The sequence below is a fragment of the Podarcis cretensis genome (genome assembly GCF_951804945.1).
Source record: "Podarcis cretensis genome assembly, chromosome: 1".
NCBI classification, from domain to species: Eukaryota; Metazoa; Chordata; class Lepidosauria; order Squamata; family Lacertidae; genus Podarcis; species Podarcis cretensis.
The window spans coordinates 119,854,786-119,876,136 of NC_137170.1; the positions used below are offsets into that span (position 1 = coordinate 119,854,786).

General features: G+C 44.6%; 2 protein-coding genes across 5 annotated transcripts in view; one reads left to right on the forward strand and one right to left on the reverse strand.

Moving 5' to 3' along the window:
- LOC307220097 (dynein axonemal heavy chain 11-like) overlaps positions 1–1,945 on the forward strand; it is a gene marked incomplete at its 5' end in the record, with an annotated part of 229,278 nt that extends 227,333 nt beyond the window's left edge. The window contains one exon of the mRNA XM_079983734.1: positions 1,298–1,945. Coding sequence (XP_079839860.1) covers positions 1,298–1,545 — 248 coding nt within the window. The 3' untranslated portion in view covers positions 1,546–1,945. The remainder of the gene's footprint in view (positions 1–1,297) is intronic.
- A 444-nt stretch (positions 1,946–2,389) lies between these two features.
- On the reverse strand, positions 2,390–19,657 carry CDCA7 (cell division cycle associated 7). 4 transcript variants are annotated; one of them, XM_079980070.1, is made up of 10 exons: positions 19,325–19,653; positions 15,149–15,259; positions 14,605–14,715; positions 12,801–13,052; positions 11,851–11,928; positions 9,056–9,244; positions 8,151–8,285; positions 6,149–6,298; positions 4,829–4,965; positions 2,390–4,154 (listed from the first exon to the last, which is right to left on the reverse strand). In XM_079980070.1, the coding sequence occupies exons 1-10, from the start codon at positions 19,523–19,525 to the stop codon at positions 4,124–4,126; spliced, it is 1,395 nt and encodes a 464-aa protein (XP_079836196.1). In that variant the 5' UTR covers positions 19,526–19,653; the 3' UTR covers positions 2,390–4,123. The 4 variants fall into 4 exon arrangements, with proteins under 4 accessions (XP_079836196.1, XP_079836194.1, XP_079836197.1 ...); XM_079980068.1 differs by lacking the exon at positions 19,325–19,653 and adding an exon at positions 18,045–18,305; XM_079980071.1 differs by lacking the exon at positions 14,605–14,715 and having other exon boundaries at positions 19,325–19,657.
- Positions 19,658–21,351: the final 1,694 nt, after the last annotated feature.

A 21,351-nucleotide genomic window follows, 5' to 3' on the forward strand; every position in this document is an offset into this window, starting at 1 on the left:
ATAAGTTATGAGTTCTCAGCTGCTCCCTCACTTTTTCCTTTAATGGCCACGTTTCTCACCTTTCATAATGCAACTTTGTGTTGAAGCACTAGCCTGTTAGCCACAGGTGACTCCTCTACATCAAATGGTCCTCCGTGCAGTGCACCCAGCATCAAAACACAGGACACAGCTTTCAGCCCTTTTGCCAGCAGGCTCATAAGCTTTTTCTGGTACGGTAGTAACTTTTATGGGCTTGTTCCCAGGCTTTTTAAGGGTGCAATCCTATGATCCTCGAGAGTATTCTAGGGCCACAGATTTTTGCAGATGGATTCACTCATGGAGAATTGTAGTAAAAATCTTTCGACTGAATTGTTTTAATGCGTTATTATTTTAGTGGTGTGGGTAGAATTCTTTACTTGTAAACTGCTTAGAAGCCATTTTTCACATGCAAGAGGTATGTAAATATGATGGAAACTTCTGTGGTTGCCCTGCGCTGCGGGGGGGGGGGCAGCTTTGGGTCCATGAAATACAAAGCCCTCCTCTTCTGGGGCCAGAGCTAGGGTCCAACAGGAAAATGAAAGGGGAGATGAAAAAACTACCCCAGCAGGTTGGTGACTCCTCCCCCCTTGTGTTCTGCTTCTACACAGGGTTTATCCAGAGATTATTTTAGCTTTTATTCCTACACCATGGGGCTATTTTATTTGTTCAGCTCATAGGAGGAATTTTCCACAAGACACATTACAAGGCTGGCATTCATTCTAGGCAAGGGTCAGCAAACTTTTTCAGCAGGGGGCCAGTCCACTGTCCGTCAGACCTTGTGGGGGGGCCGAACTATATTTTTTTTGGGGGGGGGGAATGAACTAATTTCTATGTCCCACAAATAACCTAGAGGTGCATTTTAAATAAAAGGACACATTCTACTCATGTAAAAACACCAGGCAGGCCCCACAAATAACCGAGGTGCATTTTGAATGAAAGGACACAATTCTACTCATGTAAAAACACGCTGATTCCTGGACCGTCCACGGGCCAGACTGAGAAGGCAACTGGGTCGGATCCGGCCCCCGGGCCTTAGTTTGCCTACCCATGATTCTAGAAGTTACCTTCCACTGCAAATGAATCCTGTCTGAATGCATTATACCTTATCCGTTAACAGGTGTTGGGTGGCAAAGGGGCACACATTACTAAATATAGATGAATGTGCTCTGAAAAGAGACCAATAAAGGAATTAAGGAGTTTTATTTATAAAACTGCATTGTTTAGGGAAGAGAAATATTGATGGCTAAATCCCCTTTCTCTCAATTTTAATTATTGACAGGTGCTTGCTGGGATGTTCAGGGGGGTCACATAGCTGAAGCTTGCCTGAAAGCACCGACAGCGGCTATGCCTGTTGTGTTTGTAAGAGCCATCCCCAACGACAGGCAAGAGACAAGGAATATTTACGAATGCCCAGTGTATAAGACAAAACTAAGGGGCTCCACTTACGTGTGCACTTTCCATTTGAAATCAAGGGAAAGGCCAGCTAAATGGATTCTTGCTGGTGTTGCTTTGCTTTTAAGTGTGTGATGTTGCTTGAGTTTAATTTCCCAAAACTCTTCGGCATTTCCGTTCCATCCCCTGCTTGCTCCCTTCCCTGTAGTGGCTCTGTGTGCACGCACAACAGCATGATTTGGGGGTGTATTTTTGTGTTGTTTTTTTTAAGGCTGCGAACATTGTGTTGCTGTATCTGTACATTCTCAAGTATTGTTAAGAATGTGGGGCTTTCACTTCTTGCCTGTTAAGAATCAGTTAAACACCAACGCTGCTGCTGCTGTTATTATTGTAAAATTGGTTTACCGCCCTCTTCCCGTAGATCTCAGGCGGTTCACAACATAAATTAGAATAGGGGGAAAAATACATAATTAGTGAAAGAACAATAATCCTCCTCGCTTGCGCAACACATTTAAAACGGTGTTGCCTGTGCTGTTTTTCAAACAACTGAACTGGAAGAGCAAATAAATGCACAACTGTTCCAATTCCAACCACTAGCTTCTGCTAACAGTCTCCTTAATGCCTTGATTATGCAGATGTAGACAAGAGCTCCTCTATTTGCAAGGCTTCTCTCTTGGGGAAGCAAGCTGTACATTCCTTTGTCAGCCTTCCTGAGCTTTGGTCCACAGATGCTGCTCGACTACAGCTCCCATAATCTCTCGACTCCTGTGGGGTTATAGCCCCAAAACATCTGTGGATCTAGAATTGCTTTTGTGAACACACGGAACATTTAGTGTCTTTTGCTAAAATGAACTGAGACCTTGACACACACACACACACACACACAAGCACATGTGCATTAGACAATACAGTGCAATGCTAGTGACACAAATCACCCATGTGCAGAAACGTTTTTAAAAAAGAGAATGGTAATTATTAATTATTTCTAGGCAAGGTTTTTATTATCAAAACTACACTTTGTACATAAGAGCTCTGTAGATCACAGGATCCATTTACAGTATGCATAACTAACAGGAGTCTTTTGCTATGCTTGAAGAAAGAAAGCCAGAGCAGACATTGCATAGGATCTAGCATATATACAACAGCATCTTTGAACAGGTTTTGATCTAGGTTTTTCTTGTATGATAAGGGAACTTCTACAAAAGGTTGAAAAAGCAGAACGCATGTGAGAATTTTACATCCATGTCAAAAAAAAAAAGAAAATAAAAGATGCAAAATAGCAATTTTTACCTTCCAAAAATGTATGATTGGATAGCAACCCTTCCCCCACATCCCATCCACACAAGGAATAAGGTTTTCAGCAACCATTTTTAGTATACAGTGTCACACATGTAGAGAACTGCGGACAGCATTACAAGCAACAACTAAGTGGTAAGTTGCTTTTGTCCTACCAAAAGGACACATTTTACGTTCTCAAGCAACTTTAAGGTTTAGAAACACAATTCCCGCCTGTTGTACAAGAGTCCGCATCAGTGTGAAATTTTGTAGCCATTATTAACTGTTTGAAGCGTAAGTCCTGTGGCCTATTAACTAAATGCACTTTGAAACATACAGGACTATCAGCTTCTAGATCAGTCTACGCTCATCAACCTGGTCCCTTGCGTGGATGAGCTATATATACATACCATGAGCATGAGAGCAAGCTGCTGGCTTATCACCCAGCCAGCATAAAGTACAATGCAAGGCTTAAGCGTATATAACTATATCCCCTGTTCATGCAACGTGCAAGATCCCACCACACACAATAGCTCCATGTTAGACATTATGCCCTATGCATGTGATGGGTTAAAAGGACTTGCTCCTGCATGAATCACCCCAAAATTTAAGACGTACATGGTTTTCCATCGCATATTTCAGATCAAGCCCGCAGCAACACAGCAGCTTTAAGAACTTTTAAGTCGTTATCAGCAGCTAAGTTTGTTCATCCTTTTTTAAATCTACTATTTGGAGCACTGTATAACGTTTATTAATCTATTCATACCATGCTTTATGATGGATAAAAACAACTAACTGCTTTCTTGAGCATGAAGGATAAACCACACCTTTATAGCTCTGGATTCAAAGGGGCTCAACCCCCACCAAAACTTTCAGTTTAGGAAATGTCACCTTTGTCACTGTTATCTTCTCCTGCAACATCCGTTAAGACTAACAGTATTTCCGGTCAGATTCCTGATTTGCCTGGTTTGTTGCTAAATCTAAAAAAGGGTGATATATCAGGATGAGAAACCCCTAAAGGATGAACCACTGTTGTGATGACAGCAGCTCCAGACTGCAAGATATAGAAACACTTAACCATGTAAATCCCTTAAGTTGTGTGGAGATTCACCCCACCTGCTGCTTGGCTTAGTTGAGATTCAGGAAAATTCAACTGTAGGTATCTCTTTCTGCAAGTTTCAACCCTTGTGTGAAGCCACACTGTGGCTTAACACACATAACAACTAATTGCATCCAGCACGAAAGGAAAACTGCTACCTAACGGAATTAGAAATTCACACCCCGTAATGCGGAACTTCAGTCAAATGCCACAAAGGGTTTTGTTCTTAAAACTTGGGGGGAAATGAGTGCTGTGTTAAAAAACAGCAACCAACACCTTCAAAACAAACAAACAACCTTAACGCCAGTTTTGCCGATGACCATAGAACCACGTCCGATTTCATTCTTGCATTTCAAGTTCTTGTTTCAGGCTGTAAATTTGATTTAAAAAGGGCGGAATTATTATTTATAAACAAAAAGAAAGATCACCAATAATCTAACCCAGCATTTAGTGAAAAACCCATCCTTCCAGCTCTCTGTTTTTCATGGCTCTCATTTGTAGATGGTTGGCTGAAACGGGGGCCTTCTGCAAATCATCCACACCATTCACCAATCTCTTTGTGCCCTCCGAACAGACTGACATTTGCATAATGAAAGCAAAGGAAACCAGACTAATAGACTAAATTTTACAGCCAGCAGAACATGCACGCAGCCCTAAAGATAACCCTCTGAGGCCATTCTCTAGGTGCCCCAAGTGCAAAAGGTGGTTATGAGGAAGGCAGGACCTAGTCAGTGGTGGCACAAGTAACAGAATGGGCTTCCTCAGACAGGTATGCCTGGTAAAGGTGAAAACCTTTCCCCATCTTCACCATCCTAAAAACCTTTCAAGGTATTTTGTACTGATTTTATTCTTTGCTGTGCATTTTACTCTGGGTTTTATTCTCTACAGATTCCACTCCTTATGTTTTATTTTTTTATACCTGTGGGCTTCAACTGCTTAGTCGTAAATTGCACAGAGAACCTTTTGTTAATAGATAAATAAATAAATGAAAACTCCTTCAAAAGACAGGAGAGATGGGTGGAAAGGAGAGAAGCCCAAAGTTACCTTTTCAAGTAAGCATGGACGTTGTCATAGCCATGGTACTTGGCCAGGTAAACAAGCACACCTGTAGCACATCGCCCTTCCCGCTGCCTGCAGAAGCTACAGTTGCAGATGCCACGGCAAGGTGGGCAATGCCAGTCCTAAAAGAGGGAGAAAGAAGAGAGGGGAAGGAATGTGTTTATAGTAATTCTGGAACGACTCGCTGCTTTGGATTGTAACATTAAAGCATCCATCTATTAAACAAAACACAGGACCATGAATGATTTTTTTGTGAACGCTACCCTCTCAAGCGAGCCCAAAGTCATTCACCGGCGGGAACAGGAGGCACGGAATGCAATTTTTATTAATGGAAAATAACATCACAGTAGAGTCCCCTGGCTCGTCTTAATCCAACTGGAGACATTGCTGAAACTGGCCACTGGCCACACGCCCTTCTCTAGCTTCTCACTCTGGATCCCTCCCCCAAGTGGAAGAAGGCTGCGTCAAGCAGGTGGGCTCCTCCTGTACACCTGTCTGGCCTGTTGCTCAATCCGGGTGTCAGCAGGACCTGGAGGGTTCTGTCGCTGGAGGCAACCTCTGCCTCCTCTCTGTCCCAGTCTGTCCTCACACTGTGAATCTCAGCCTCTAATCCTAACCTAGAAGGGCCTCCTTTTCCTGGCCGCTCACCCTTGCTTCTAGCACCTCCCAGCTCATCTATTCCCCAGACTGCTCCTCAAGTGTCCCACCACCAGAATCTGGGGTCTGTCGTCATCTGTGTCCTTTATGAGGTGGGTTCTTGGGTGGGCAGCTCTCATCACTCTTCCTCATGCAGCCAGTCCCTGACACTGCCACACTGTCAAAACGAGTATAAAAAGTACCATATTTTTTGCTCCATAAGACACACCTAGTTTTTAGAGGAGGAAAGCCCTGTTTTTTTTTGGGGGGGGGGTCAGCTCACAGTTGTGCAGCTTCTTTTGCAAATGGGAAAAGCCCCTTTTTTGAGGATCTGCTCAAAGTTGTTGAGCTTACTTTGCAAAGGGAAAAAATCCTGTTTTTATGGGGTTCAACTTACAGTTCTTCAGTTCTTTAGGAAAGGAAAGGGAGCCGTTTCTACAGTTTCCAGACAGATAATCTAATCAGCCAATCACATGTCGGTGGGGAAATGAACAGCCTCCGTCTGCAGAACATTCAACAATGGAGGCCTGGGCAAGGGGGCGGGGCCAGAAAGGGAGCCAGCGATCGACCACACATTCGCTCCATAAGACACGCAGACATTTCCCCTTACTTTTTAGGAGGAAAAAAGTGTGTCTTATGGAGTGAAAAATATGGTATGTTTTATCTTACCGGATCCAGCAAAGCAGTTCTGACTTCTTCTCCATAGCGGTTGCGTAGGCAAGGCCCACAGAACTGTCCGCGCACTCCTAAACATTCTGGATTGCGACAGTTTGTCTTGGTGTCTATAGTCTTCTGCCGACACTGATGGCAAGTGGAACCCTGCGAAAAGAAGGACGAGGGCAAATGAAACTGGACTCTTCCTTCTTCTTCTTCTTCCCCATTTCCCTACCTCTGACTCAGTAGCAAATCACAGGTTACATACAATTCAGCCACTAAAATGGAAATTCAGTTGGGAACTGGAGAGTGCAGAAGAACAGGGATGATTCATAATTCATAGCTGTCAGAGCTGCCTCCAGGTCCCAGCTCAGAGGACCAACGCTAGGCTGTAGTTATGTACAAAAGTCTTTATTGCGATTCAGTTTCCATTTTAAAGCCGCAGCGTGCAGCTCTACGTCTCGACCTTAGACCGGCGAAGTCCCGTCTGAGTCTCCTCCCCTTCCACACCAGTTTAAGACTCTCGCTTTGCTCCACCTCTTCCTAAGTTCCTTTCTCCTCTGGGCCCTCCTGCCCGCTAGGGTCTCATCCTTCCTGGACTCCTCTGACGCTGACCCTGACGATTCTTGCCCCTCCTTCCGGCGGGCTTTAGGACCTGGTTCCCTATCCGGGCTACCTTCTGTGCCGCTCGCCTGTACCTTTGAACTTGGCGCGCGCGCCCAGCCTGCAACTTTCCTCTTGACCGTTAACTCGCTCTCCGATGGAGGCGTGGCCAACCCTGACTCATCTTCTCTCGCTGGTGGTGCATATGTGGGCTCTGACACCTGGGACTCCTCCCCCCCCACTACGCTCTGGTGGGGAAGCTGGTCCTGATTTCCAACTGCTGCTCTGGGAGTCCCCGCTGGCCCCTTGCTTCTGGGGTGTCCCCCTTGGGTCGCCCCTTGCCCTGCCCATCGGCGCCCCCTTCTGTGAATCTTCCGATTCGCTGGAGAGGCTCATGGAATCTATCGGGCTGCTGTCATATTCTCCTACGCTGCCCTCGGATTGCTCCCCCTCGCTTTCCATCTCCTCTCCTCCCTGCGCTCCCGCTGAGTCCCTGACAATAGCGTTTCCAAAACATGATATGGCATTATATCTGAACATGTTCTATTCATTAGAACTAGCCTCAAATCCAGAGGTGCTACATATTCACAGATCCTCTCAGGTCAACTATCTAACATCAAGTGATGGATACTTCTCAAAGTGGGGTGCTGCCCAAATGCTGCACAACAGAGTATTGTGGGTGGTTACAGGGACTAATGATGGTCAATGCCTGAAAAATCCTTTTTGGCCAAATCTGTACAGTGGTACCTTGGGTTACAAACGCATCAGGTTACAGACTCCACTGACCCGGAAGTAGTACCTCAGGTTGAGAACTTTACCTCAGGACAAGAACAGAAATCATGCGGTGGCAGCGGGAGGCCCCATTAGCTAAAGTGGTACCTCAGGTTAAGAACAATTTCAGGTTAAGAACGGACCTTCGGAACGAATTAAGTTCTTAACCAGAGGTACCACTGTACTGCCCCCCCAAATGTAATATCATCAGGTGTAGAGCAGGGGGTGTGGCTGGGTGGCCCAGACATTACCCACCTTTGTACAACATAAAGCAAAGAAAGCAGAGCTATATGCCTCCTTCTCCCCTTCCTACAGCTCTAAGTTGCCCCGTTAATCTTACTGATCATCTGCAAAGGGTTGGTGACTCTCCCATAAGACAGCGGTGGGAAACCTGTGGCCCTCTGGACACTGTTGGGCTTCAACTCCCATCAGTCCAGACCGCTGCTCATTGTAGCTGGAGCTGATGGTTTGGAGCCTAGCAGCAAGGTCCGCAGCCCTGCCAGAAAGAGCTTCTCGGTTTTGGAATAAGGAGCGTGGAAACTTCTAAGTGTAAGGGGCTATTGCCTACTCACACAGAACATTTAAACTTCATTTTATCTGGGCAGAGCAAATGAATATGCTGGCACAGCACTGGCGCTCTTACCGTCACACGATTATACACTTTATCTCTCGCACTCTCACAGATACCATTCAACTCTTCTTCACTGATTTCTTCCACTGGGCGGATAACATGGGGGAGAGTCATAGAACTTTTTCTTCTGGGACTGTCCGATTCATCCTGTAGAAAAGCCCAAACACATCAAATTAAATATTTCTCAAGTTAAGCCACACACACACAAAAACCCTCGCCAGCAACACATATGCAGTTGTTTCCATGAGTTTCCGATATATCCATCCTTCAACTTGCTCTTGTCTGCATGGAGAAGTAGCAGAGGAACTTGCACTAACACACCCTCTCCGCCTAAGTTGAGCGCCCACATTAATGACAGCAGGATGACACAACGGAATCATTTCTATGCGCGTCCTCCAAGGACTTTTGTTTTGCCAGAAATGTTGTCAACAGTGCTATGTACGAGAACCAACCCAATCACGTCCAACTCTGGGCATGTATGCCCCTCTCAACATCTCTTGTCACATTCGTTAGGCTCATTGTGGTCTTCATTGCTTAATTAGTTATGTATTCTTCAATGCTTATACAGTGGTACCTTGGTTCTCGAACGTAATCCATTCCATAAGTCAATTTGACTTCCGAAACGTTCAAAAACCAAGGTGTGGCTTCCGATTGGCGCAGGCGCCCCGGAAAAAATAGACGACAGCAACATCGGACATTCGGCTTACGAAAAACGTTCGAAAACCAGAACACACACTTCTGGGTTTTCAGCATTTGGGAGCTGAAATGTTTGAGTACCAAGGCATTCGAGAACAAAGGTTCCACCGTAATTAAAACTGAACTTTAATTTGCGTTTGAACCACCCAGGTGAAGTTTGTATTTTAGAGGTTTCTACCACTTCATGCGCTCTAAATTAGAATAAAATCAACAACTCAGACCTCAGAGTATTCATCAGACATTTTCCTTCTCACTAAGTAGTATGGATCCTCCTCCTCCTCCTTCTCCGAAACAGGGCTTGGAGGACCTTCGATCAGGGACCTGGATCTTGTGTGAGGCCTGGCATTTCTTTCTGGATTCCTCCTTAAAGAACGCCTGGGAAATGATTTCCTTGGAGATCGTTGCGGTTTCTGTATTAAAGGACCAAAAAATCATCAAAGCACACCACACGGAAATAAAATTTTCATTGTTTTTCCATCTCTTAGCTGCAGCTCTAACTAACAGTGCATTTCTAGGCACAATTTTAATGAAGTTTACTCCCAGGTAAGTGTCCACAACGTAGGGACGCGGGTGGCGCTGTGGGTAAAACCTCAGTGCCTAGGGCTTGCTGATCGCATGGTCGGTGGTTCGAATCCCCGCAGCGGAGTGAGCTCCTGTCTTTCGGTCCCAGCTCCTGCCCACCTAGCAGTTCGAAAGCACCCCTAAGTGCAAGTAGATAAATAGGTACCGCTTTATAGCGGGAAGGTAAACGGCGTTTCCGTGTGCTGCACTGGTGCTGGCTCGCCAGAGCAGCTTTGTCATGCTGGCCACGTGACCCAGAAGTGTCTCCGGACAGCACTGGCCCCCGGCCTCTTAAGTGAGATGGGCGCACAACCCTAGAGTCGGACACAACTGGCCCGTACGGGCAGGAGTACCTTTACCTTTACCTGTAAGTGTGCACAACACTGCAGCCTAAACCTCAATTCAGGTATCATTTACTTAAATATCTAAAAAATGCATGTTTGGAATAAAAACATAAGAAAAGGCGTAAGAAAAAAAATACATTACAAGGCAGTTAACATAAAAACATACTAGTACAGTAAAATAGATAATAATAATGACTGGTTGGTGGGGGGGAAACACATTTTGAAGGCCTGTCTAAACGGGACTGGTTTTAAAAGACATCTAAAACAATTGGTCGAACACATGGCCCTCAGTGCCTTTTTTGGCGGCCCTCAGCAACATTTGAACCCCCCCCCCAAGTCCTCGTGCTGCCTTCCCAAAGCCTTAAGTGAGGCACTGGGCTTTAGGATTGAGGTGTGAGAGCTCTGACAGGGTCCTAGAGTCCTCCCTCTACCTTCCCAAAGGAGAGTTAGCACTTTCCCAACTTTAGGAGGGAGCTGGGAGGGCGCTAGGACCCTGCCAGAGCCCTGTGCCCCCTTCTCAAAGCCCGAGACCTCACTTAGCCGGCTTTGGGAAGGCAGCACAAGAGCTTGGTGGAGGTGTCAAATTTTGGCCCTGCTCCTTCCACCCCTGGGTTACAAGCCCGTGTGCGGCCTGCGGCTTCCACGTTGAAGTACTCTTGCAGCCAAGTTGGTATGAAAAGTTGGGCTGCCCCTATCTAACTAAAAGAAACAAGGGGTGATTCCTTCCCAACTCCTACTGGCAGGGCATTCCACACTAAGGGCTGGCTCCTTGGAAAGGCTGACCAAACCTTAGGAGCATGGGTTAAGTGCCCTCATTGGAAGATCTCAGTGATCAAGTTAAAAGTGTAAGGAACCAGACACTATGGTTTGTGCTGGCTGTACTTCAGAACCCAAACCATGGACTGGCTTCCAAATAAAAATACTGGCAACCATGGTTTGGAGTGCTTTATCCACTTCAACTTTCCAGCCACTCAGCATTCCTGCTTCTTTGATGCAGCTTCCCCTCTGGAGCAGGGCAACCTCTGAAGACATTAACTAGATACCACACTGAACCATGGTTAGGCTTCTTTAACCATGGTTTACCATGCTGTACTAAAAGGTAAAGGGACCCCTGACCGTTAGGTCCAGTCACGGACGACTCTGGGGTTGCGGCGCTCATCTCGCTTTACTGGCCGAGGGAGCTGGCGTACAGCTTCCGGGTCATGTGGCCAGCATGACTAAGCCGCTTCTGGCGAACCAGAGCAGCGCACGGAAACACCGTTTACCTTGCTGCCGGAGCGGTACCTATTTATCTACTTGCACTTTGACGTGCTTTCAAACTGCTAGGTTGGCAGGAGCAGGGACCGAGCAATGGGAGCTCACCCCATCACAGGGATTCAAACCACTGACCTTCTGATCAGCAAGCCCAAGGCTCAGTGGCTTAGATCACAGAGCTAACCGCGTCCCATGTTGTACTAAATGGGCTCAATTCACGATCAGCGGAATACAAGACAAACTAAGCCAACCTCCACACCATCAAAATCAATGGGCTTAAGCATACAAAGTGGACCTCAGTGACCGTTGACTATCATCCAAATACTGTTTGCACACAGGGAAAGTCCGGAGATCAATTATTTGAACTTTAGACTCATTTTTATTGGGGGTGAGCTCACGCAAGCGCTTTGGTAAAATATGCAACTGAACAGGACTTTGCTTTGTTTGTTTTAGATATAAAGACTCGCAGGTGCTTTTAACTGAACTGAAGTGGCCAATTAAAAAAACAACTAGTAATAGCAGGTGGCGGCATGTTTTATCACACAGTTAAGTTCTAAGGAACTGGAATTCGCTGCATTTGGCTTATCAAGTTACAGTGGTACCTCAGGTTACAAACACTTTGGTTACAGACTCTGCTAACCTGGAATTAGTACCTCGGGTTAAGAACTTTACCTCAGGATGAGAACAGAAATTGTGTGCCGGCAGTGTGAGGCCCCATTAGCTAAAGTGGTACCTCAGGTTAAGAACAGTTTCAGGTTAAGAACGGACCTCCGGAACAAAATAAGTTTGTAAACAGAGGTACCACTGTTATCTGTAAATGACTTTTTAAAAACAACAAGTAAATGATTGCGACTTACCAAGGTTGGAGTTGCCAGGGGACCTTTCCTTGTAAAAATTCCAGGCACGTTTTTTAATTCTGCCATTAGTTTTGCAAGCTGTAAATGGGAACATAGAATGTTTCGTGTCAGGAAGTTTATGCTACTATGGGATTTTGACAGGACGTTAATTCAGAAACATCTCACCAAGGATGGCCAAGCCAGTGCTAGCAGGCACCAGGGTGGTGGCCCTCCTGTATCTACAGTGGCACCTCAGGTTACAGAAGCTTCAGGTTACAGACTCCGCTAACCCAGAAATAGTACCTCGGATTAAGAACTTTGCTTCAGGATGAGAACAGAAATTGCGCGCTGGCGGTAGCAGGAGGCCCCATTAACTAAAGTGGTACCTCAGGTTAAGAACAGTTTCAGGTTAAGAACGGACCTCCAGAACGAATTAAGTTCTTAACCCGAGGTGCCACTGTATTTACAAGTGGCAGACTCTGAGTTCACCAGTGGAAGGGCTTTTCTGAATGGGGTGGGGAGTGAGAGGTGTTCAATTATGGTGTGTGGGTGTGGGTGTGTGACTCAGATACATTTGAGCAGAGCCAGCCCTTCTTCACTGAAGCCTTTTGGAACTGGCTCCTGATGGGAGTCCAGCCTGAGACTAATCATTCAGAAAGTGTACAAGGACTATTTAAGAGGTTCTTTCAACCAGGAAGATGGACAGCACTAGGTATGTGGTTGGGTAAATCCTATTTCAAATCAAGTCACTTGATTGCAATTTCAGAACTTTTCTAAGAATAGTAACAAATAAAACTGGGCAATATTCTTTGAATGGAGTGGCATGTAGAATACCAAGTGCAAATGGAAGCGGCACATGTCTTTATTAATGCAATGGAACTCTAGCTCATTTCAAACGAGAATTATGTTACAACTTGGTCAAGAAAAACAGCAACAATTCAACATGCATGAGGACATTTCTTTATACCTACCATGGCCTTATTCTCCTTTATATTTAAAGCCCTTTTCTCTAAGAATTTTGGGCCTCTTTCTTCATCGGAATCAGAGTCCAATTCCAGTTCGGAGGGCGGTTCTGGGGCTAAAATTATTTCACTCTTCCCCCTCTTAGATCTTCGAAGTGGAAACTTCATAGCGACTTTAAGAGGAACAGAGCACTTCCGCGGCCTCTTACATGAAAATTTATCTCCGGCGCTCATATTTTCCTCAGAGTCTGTATCCAGTTTCTATATAGGGTTTTTAAAAAATGGGAGTTGTGAAATCAAGAGTTAGTTATGGTTGCAACAGGATCCATCATCTCAATTATGGCTTCTCAGAACCATTCCAAATTCAAGTGCATTTACATCAACAACCAAGGTTAGCTGGCAGAAAGCACAAGTTGTCTCACTGTACATAAACCTGGCTTTGAGGAAGCCGCCTCATTCTCCCTTCAGAGTGACTTTGATATTTTTTTTAAAAGGTCCGAAGCCAAAACTTCTCTTTTGGAAGACCCAAAATAGAAAAACAAGGAAACTGTAATCCAGCATATAACCACAACAGAGCAATCAAATCACATTATTATCATTATTATTATTATTATTAGTAGTAGTAGTATATCACCCTAGGCTCGCAGGTCTCCACAAGAACACCTACCAGCCCTCATGGGATATCATTATTTCTAAAACCTTTTTTCTTTAGTAAGGATCAGCCTCATGTCCAACACAGGGCTGCATATGGCAGAGAAATACTTCTTTCTACCAGTTGGCAAGCCTCATGCTCACCCTGAAGCCCTTCTTTGTGTACCACCTCCATGAGAAGCCTGGAGGGTGGGGCAACACAAGAACAGACCTGTTCTGCGAGGGCTTCATTTGTAGAACACTCCCCCCAGTGAGGCTCTCCAGATGCCATCATTATATACAGTGGTACCTCGGGCTACATACGCTTCAGGTTACAGACTCTTCTAACCCAGAAATAGTACCTCGGGTTAAGAACTTTGCTTAAGGATGAGAACAGAAATTGCGTGCTCTGGCGGCGCGGCAGCAGCAGGAGGCCCCATTAGCTAAAGTGGTGCTTCAGGTTAAGAACAGTTTCAGGTTAAGTATGGACCTCTGGAACGAATTAAGTACATAACCAGAGGTACCACTGTATATTTAAGCGCCAGGCAAAATCTTTCTTCTATAACCAAGCCTGTGGCCTTCGAAAAGTGGTTGGGAGTGTTCTAATATATTTCTTTTCCTCTAGGTTTAAATTTATCTATGTGGGTTGTTGTTGTTTTTGTCAGTCTGTCTGTCTGTTTCGCCGTAAACTGCTTTAGGTTGCCCTGGGCAAGATAAAGTGACTGACAAATTCAATAAACGATAGTTAAATGTGAAGTCAGGTGTGGGCCGGAAAAGAGATGACTGCAAAAGGACAACTGAGAGCCATAAAGAGCACACCTGATTACTTCTTGGCCAAGTGAGGCTTTCTGTGAGCGCAGGACAGCTAGTCTCACTAGGATTGGCTGCCCAAAGCACAGTTTGCTACAAATGCCAATATTATTTGATTTAAGCTGAACAAGGCAGCAGACTGCTTCCGTGTGCAATCAATTGCTGACTCTCGATTCCCAGACTTACAGCACAATCCTAAGCATGTCTACTCAGAACTAAGTCCTACTGAATTCAATGGGATTTGTTCCCAGGTAAGTGAGATTAGGATTGTAGCTTTAGTCAATCATCATGCATTAGCTTGCAGAGTTTTATTTTGGCGTCAGCATGCACATGCAGTGTGAATGCAATTAGCAAGTTAAACTGTACAACTCACCAGCACATCCTGAATCTCACTTTCTGAAAAACCACAGAATGATTCATCATCCGAATCCTCATAAAATATTTTTGCTATCTCCTCTGCAACTTCTGGCTTGAAGCTCCGTTTCTTTAAAAAAGAATAAAGTACACTAGGTGTTTCTCTTTTTCTTTCTTGCTCTCTCTCTCTCTTTTTTTTCAAGAGAACCTATTTTCCATAAACTGTTCAGAGAGCAAATCACATTTTACAAGTGCACTACAAGAGAATAGCTTTTGTAACAAAGAAAAATGTTTCAGGGGGTTTACAAATGGTTTCAGAGCTGTTACAGCAAATCATCAGGCATGTTAGGTTAGGCGACATTTCAAAAGGATAGAATAAGTGGCTAATCTACCTCCAACAATTACTACCTAGAAGCACAAGGGGAAAAGCGAAATGAAATTACAGTACATACTGTATATTCATAACTGCTGTATAGAAATGTAAGCAAAGCATTTTAATCATGGATGGGGCATTTTTCAGCACCGCACATTCGATTCTGTTTATTCTCGCACTTTTTACTTACCGTGTTTGCAAAATTATCAGAGCCAAAACTGTCACAACTGTCATCAGAGGATGAAGAGGTTTCCATGGGGATCAGTTTTGTACTGCGGAATGCTGTGGGCTTCTTCCTTCCCTACAAAATGAAGATGGTAGTTCAATTAGGTTTCTATAATAAGATTAGTTCTCTAGAGCAATCTCACAATGCTTAAACTTGATCACACTAGATAGCAAAGAGCTGTTACATATTAGACTGCATCACAAAGCTAACATTTTCACCATATTTTGCACTACATCCAGGAGTAAAAATTAGGCATTTTATTTATTAGGCAGCGGCATTTTCACCATATATATATTTTGGGCAGAATTCAAGTCCTGCTATCAGAAGCCTAGCATATCAGGACTTCCCTTCCCCCTGTGCATACCCTAAAAGGGAGGTCAGGAGAACCCCAAAAACAAGTGCATCAGAAGAGGGGGGATTGATTAGTCTGGCGAGATGAAAAACTAGCATAGGCTGAATGATTGCCATAGTGCTAAATTGAATTCCTCCCATAATCTTCAAGTGTCTTGTCAACAGGTATTGTAAGGTGTGTGTGTGTGTGGTTTTTTTTGGGGGGGTTAATTCAATCATCCAGTCTAAAACAAAGATATCAGCTGTGTCTTACATTTCTAAAATGTAAAACGTATCTATCAGTTTCAGTTATTGAAGCAATGGCATGACAAAAAATAGGAAATGTGCCTTATCCTTGTTAAGTTTGCCAACCTTATTCATTTGACTGTTTCAGCCAATGGCAGCTGTGCTTTCTCAACCAACCTACTCTTTAACACTCCCAACCACTTCAGCTTATGGTCCGCCATTCATGTTTCTGCACTGCCACAAATTTTAATTAACCCTGATTTGGCAGTAGCGTGGCAAATTCAGTCTGTGGCTGCGCAGCTTGGTGCAGCTGAAGAGTTATATGTGAAGTGGCTCTTACTGCAGCTTACAAGTTCTGTCCACCAGGTAAATGAGCCATTAGGTGAGTTACTAACCCAACTCTGGAGTTCAGAGGTGTGTTCCACACATAATGCCTAGACATGCAAACTTCAAAAATATCGACATTTTCCTAAAGACATGAACATTTTTGGAAATGAAGAGGAACTATTATATGAAACGCTTTTTTGACCATTTAAGTTTACCTCTGTACATTATCACTTATGCGCTGAAGCCTTTCAAGATTTCCTCAAATATCACTCCATCTTTATCAGACGCTCTTCACAATTACTTAACTATTTTGTGTAGCCATTCATGGTAACACTCTGCAGTCTAACTCAAGAAAGGGTTTGGGCTACAGTCCTATACACACTTGGCTAACACCATAAGTCCCTGGAAATTCAGTGCATCTCACTCCTACATAAATGTGGTTGTTCACAATAATTGCATTTTTTTTAAATGAAAGAAATTAAGACAAACACCATCAGATATTTTGTATTCAAAGTGCAGAGCCAAAGCACTTTTTGCAAAGATCCAGGATGTTAAACATCAACTATGTCAGAAAAGTGTCCAAACCAAGCACACCAGCACAAAACAAAACCAGATAGATAAGTGATAATAAAATTAATTGTAAATATGAAGCACAGGATCCTTATATAGTCTACCAGATGAACTCAATGAAGCTTATTTCTGAGTGGACAACAGTTGCGGGCAAATGGGCAAAAGATAGCAGCCCCAGTAATAGTTTTCTCATATCCCTACTACTATCATATAGTTTGGAAAGTGCAAAAGTAATTCCCACTTCATGCAGACCTTTTAAAAAAATGTATAGGAATTCTAAAACTTGAGAGGAACACATCCAAAGCATAGACTGTAGTATAATGTTTATCACTCTAAAGACTCTTCCTCAGATGTGTTCCCCATTCAGTTCAATGGAGCTTAACTGTGAGCAGCTAAGTTTAAAATTAGGAGGAAGGCTAAGGTGGCAAATAAAGAAAACAGCTGGTGTGGTACAGGATGAAGGTGTCAACTTTTAGGATAACTGGACTATTAGAAAGCAAGTGTGGTATAGTGGTTAACAGGGCTGGGACTTGGGAGACCAGCTATGAAACTCACAAGTGAATTTTTCATATAAGCCACTCACATATCTCAGTCCAACCTACCTACCTCCCAGGGTCAACGTGAAGCTAAACATGTGGAAGTGAAACGCCATACACAGGGTCCTGAGGTCCATGAAGATAGGGCAATTTTAAAAAAAAAAAACCCAAAGGGTCAGCATAAGTGAACCACTAAGTAATTAAGAAGTGAATTCTAGTATCTGCACTGTATTAGGTGCTCTGAGAAACATGCAAGTAACACTGTCAGGCCTTGAAGGAATTCCAAGCTAGACCCGTGTTTCCCAAAACTTGGCTTTCCAGCTGTTTTTGGACTACAATTCCCATCATCCCTGACCACTAGTCCTGCTAGCTAGGGATGATGGGAATTGTAGTCCAAAAAAAAAAAAAAAAAGAATCTGGAGACCCACGTTTGGGAAACAAGGCATGTTCTGAACCACATATTTCCTTTGAAATCTGTTCTTCCAATTCCTGGGGCTCCATCCTGATGCACAAAGAACCAATAAATTAGCAAAACCATGACTTTCCTTTCCAATGATTTACTGTAACCATTATTACTTCACATGCAACAGTCATAAATCTGGAATTAAGGTATTTATGGAAAACAAGCCTCCCAGGCAGGCCAGAGCTTGTTCATGAGTTAAACGCTGCAAGAAGGCAAAGATTATTCACAAGTTGAGTAAGTACAAATGAGGACTTAAGGCATCGCTCCCCTACTCCCCATTTGCTCCAGTGGCCGTTTCAGCTGCTTGCGCTGCGGGTTCTTCCTCAAAGCAGCTACTTAACCCCACACACTTTTGCGGAAAGCTTGAACTTTACAAAATTGTATCCACCTTCGCCAGCCCCATAGCTGCCTCCTGGGCCCCCACAGCCCGGGCGGGCAGCGACCACGCGGGCGAAGCCGAGCTCCGAATCCATAAAGGGGTGAATCCGAAAGTCCCAGGCGGCTCACGTGGCTGGTGGGCGGGCGGAGAGAAGATAAAAGCGCTATGGGGAAGCGCGCTAAAGAGCGGGAAAAGAGGGGGTCGCCCCCCTCCGCTGCCTCGCGGGGAAGGGAGGGATAAGAGACCCTCCTCCATCTTTTGCATGAGAGGAATGGAGCATACGCACGAGATTGCCCCCTGAATTGGCAGTGGTTTTCCAGGTCCCATTTTTCTCCCCAAGAAAGCTTGCAGTTGGAAAAATATCCCGGAACGAGAGGGGGGAGACGTTTTGCTATGGGAAAGCGTTTGGTCAGGCTGGCGGAAGCACGGCTACCTATTTAAAAAGCGCAGCGTTACTTTTGGCTTACTCTAAAGTAAGCCCCAATGAGTTGCACGGGGCCGCCTTCCGAGTCAGCGCGTGCAGTTTTTGCAGGATCCCAGGGCTGCGCGCGCTCTCCCCCCATTCAAAACTGCAGGGGATTCCCGGGGATGCAATGCTTAAAAACATTATGGACACGCTCCCTTCTCCTTGCTAGGAGAACAAGACGCCGGAGCTAAACCGAAAGGAGTCGCAGCTTGCCTTAAAAGCCAGCCGCCTTTCTCCACCTATCTCAGGATTGCGCCACAAACTTGTTAGCTGCTAGAACCAAAATAGACTCTCCCTGGGTATATTTCTAGCGCACGATTTATTTTTTACTTATTATCCGCTCTTCAGTTCCCACTAAACGTACGCAGGATTGCAGAGTGAAAGGCGCGATCCTGATGCATGCAAGCCCTTGGAAAAATGAGCGGCCGGCGCGCAGCTTGCAGAGGAAGGCGCGCAGCTGACATGGCCGCGATCCAAAAGCACACTTTCATGCGATTAAAAAATAAGAGCAAATAAACAACAAAACGAACAACCCCGGCTATGTTTGCATTTTAAAAAAAAATCCAGAACACCCCACGTTTCATAATTCATTCCCCCTTTTAAAGCAGCTTGTGGGACCTTTTCCAACTTAGGGATTTAAAATGCCCGGTGAAGAACAAGCTATATAAAAAAATTAATTAAAAATTGCTGTGGCTGAAAAGGGTCCCGGGAAGCTGCGCCTGTTCTCTTCATCCGCGCAGCCCCCCATCCTATGCATTTTTACTCGCAAGCCAATTCCAGGGATTCCAGCGGAACTTCTTAATTCTCACCCCGACGCCCCTACCTGCAGGCCGAAGGGGTCCATGCTGCCGACGGGGGAATTGCCACTCGAAAGGCGCCGCGCGGCCTCTTTCCGCGGGACGCAGGAGCAAAGACCAAACGCTCCGCCGACTCGCGCCAAAGCTGATCGAGGGCGGGGATTACGCGCAGTTTTCCCCGCCAACTGCTGGAGTCCTGGAAGGTCCAGAAAGAGGTCCTGCCGCATCCTGCTCTTTGCCACGGAGCTCAGGCGCCAGCAATGTCTTCATTCTCCCTGCAAAGCCCGGAGCCCAAAGGCGGATAAATTGCGCGTGGCTGCGGAAACCACCTTTCCCCGCTTTAATTTTTTTCTCCCCTCTGGCGTTTTTGTGCTGCTGCAAGGACCTAGTTCAGTGGCGCGAAATAAGCCATGAAGTATTTGCATAGAAGGAAAGGGGAGGGGCGGGGGAGGCCGAGCCGCATGCTCGCCCCGGGAGGAAATTGCTCTCTGCAAGTTTAGAGGAGGTTCTGTTGGCAAGCGGAAACCAAGAGTCAGAACTTGAGGTGTGCTTGCTGTAGACTGGTGCTGCAGCTATTCTGGCGTATAAAAGTTGTTTGCACCGTCGCAGGATTGCGGGCAATCCCGCAAAACTATGAGGGTCTCTACCTTAATTCGCCATGCTGTATTTAATTGGTTCCAGGAAAAGCTGATTGCTGCACCGTCGCTAGTTCATTTTATAGTGATGCAATCTAAAACAATCTAGCTAAAATGGAGTCCCACTTTAAAAAAAACAAGAAAAAACAGCCGCGCAAAAACATAATGAAAGTAGGGCTAAAATGCTGTTTCATAGGCATACGCAATACTTACCTTTTGCACATAATTTTATACAAACTTTTTATAATTGCACATAATTTTATACAAAATTTTATAATTGCACATAATTTTATACAAACTTTTTGCACATAATTTTATACAAACGTAAAATCAGACTCCGTTGGTGGTGGTGTGGTGTGACTTGCTCTACCTAGGTGATTATATATCTATATCATCTATCTATCTATAAAGGCATGCAATTAACATTTGAATACCTTTAGGCTGCAATTCTTTAGCCGAATAAGTCCTGTTGATTTAAGTGAGGCTTACTCCTGAGTAGATGTGCAAAGAAATATGCTGGTTGACCTAGCCTACAGCAAAAAGTAATGTATTTCATTTCCAATGGTAAAAGTGTAATGCTGAAAGTTTGCACACTTCAGAAATGTAGCTAATAGTTCATTATACTGTAAGTGGCTTCAGGGACGGAAGGTACACTTCAGAAAGGTACACTTCTCTGTGTTTCATTTCCACCCTTGCTTTTCTAGAACATGGTCTTAAGGGCATACACTGATTTGGAGTTGAGCAAACTCAGGCCTCGCTGCACGTGTGTGGCAATGTGTGTGGCACGCACACAAGCCACATAATCTGTAACACGAACCAGGCGTGATCCAGAAAACAGAAATCTTACACAGCCCAAATCACAATAGAAAACCAGGAGTATGTAAACTCTCTGTGGGTTATTATTCCTTGTGGGCATGCTGCAGCAAGCTGACATGTAAAAGAATCAACATTTTAAATAAGCCCTTAATTACATACTTACCTGCACCATTGCCTTCTCAAAGTGCAGGCAAAAGCAAATGAACTGAAAAGAGCTCTCTAGAGACTAGACCACACTTCATTCTTCCAAATCCACTTTAGCACACAAATGCTTTTCAGATACTGAAGAAAAGTGATTGTTTCCGCTTTTTGGAAAGCTAAAAAAAAATAAAAAATGCTTGTAAAGTGGAAGGGACAGATAAGCATTGTATTTCAACCAGCTATTGGAAATACTGTGATAATCATGCAGCCAAGATAATAAATTTTAGGTTAAGCAAGATTGACATTTTAAGTGCTGGCTGGAATTTGTTCATAAACTCCAGTGCCTGTGAAGATCTTCAGCTCAGGCCCTGTTTTAGTACTGTGTTTATGTTTATCAGCTGCAGTAGGTTCTTTAGAGCTGTTCCCCTCACATCCTAGTTGCAAGGTAAGGCACCCAAACA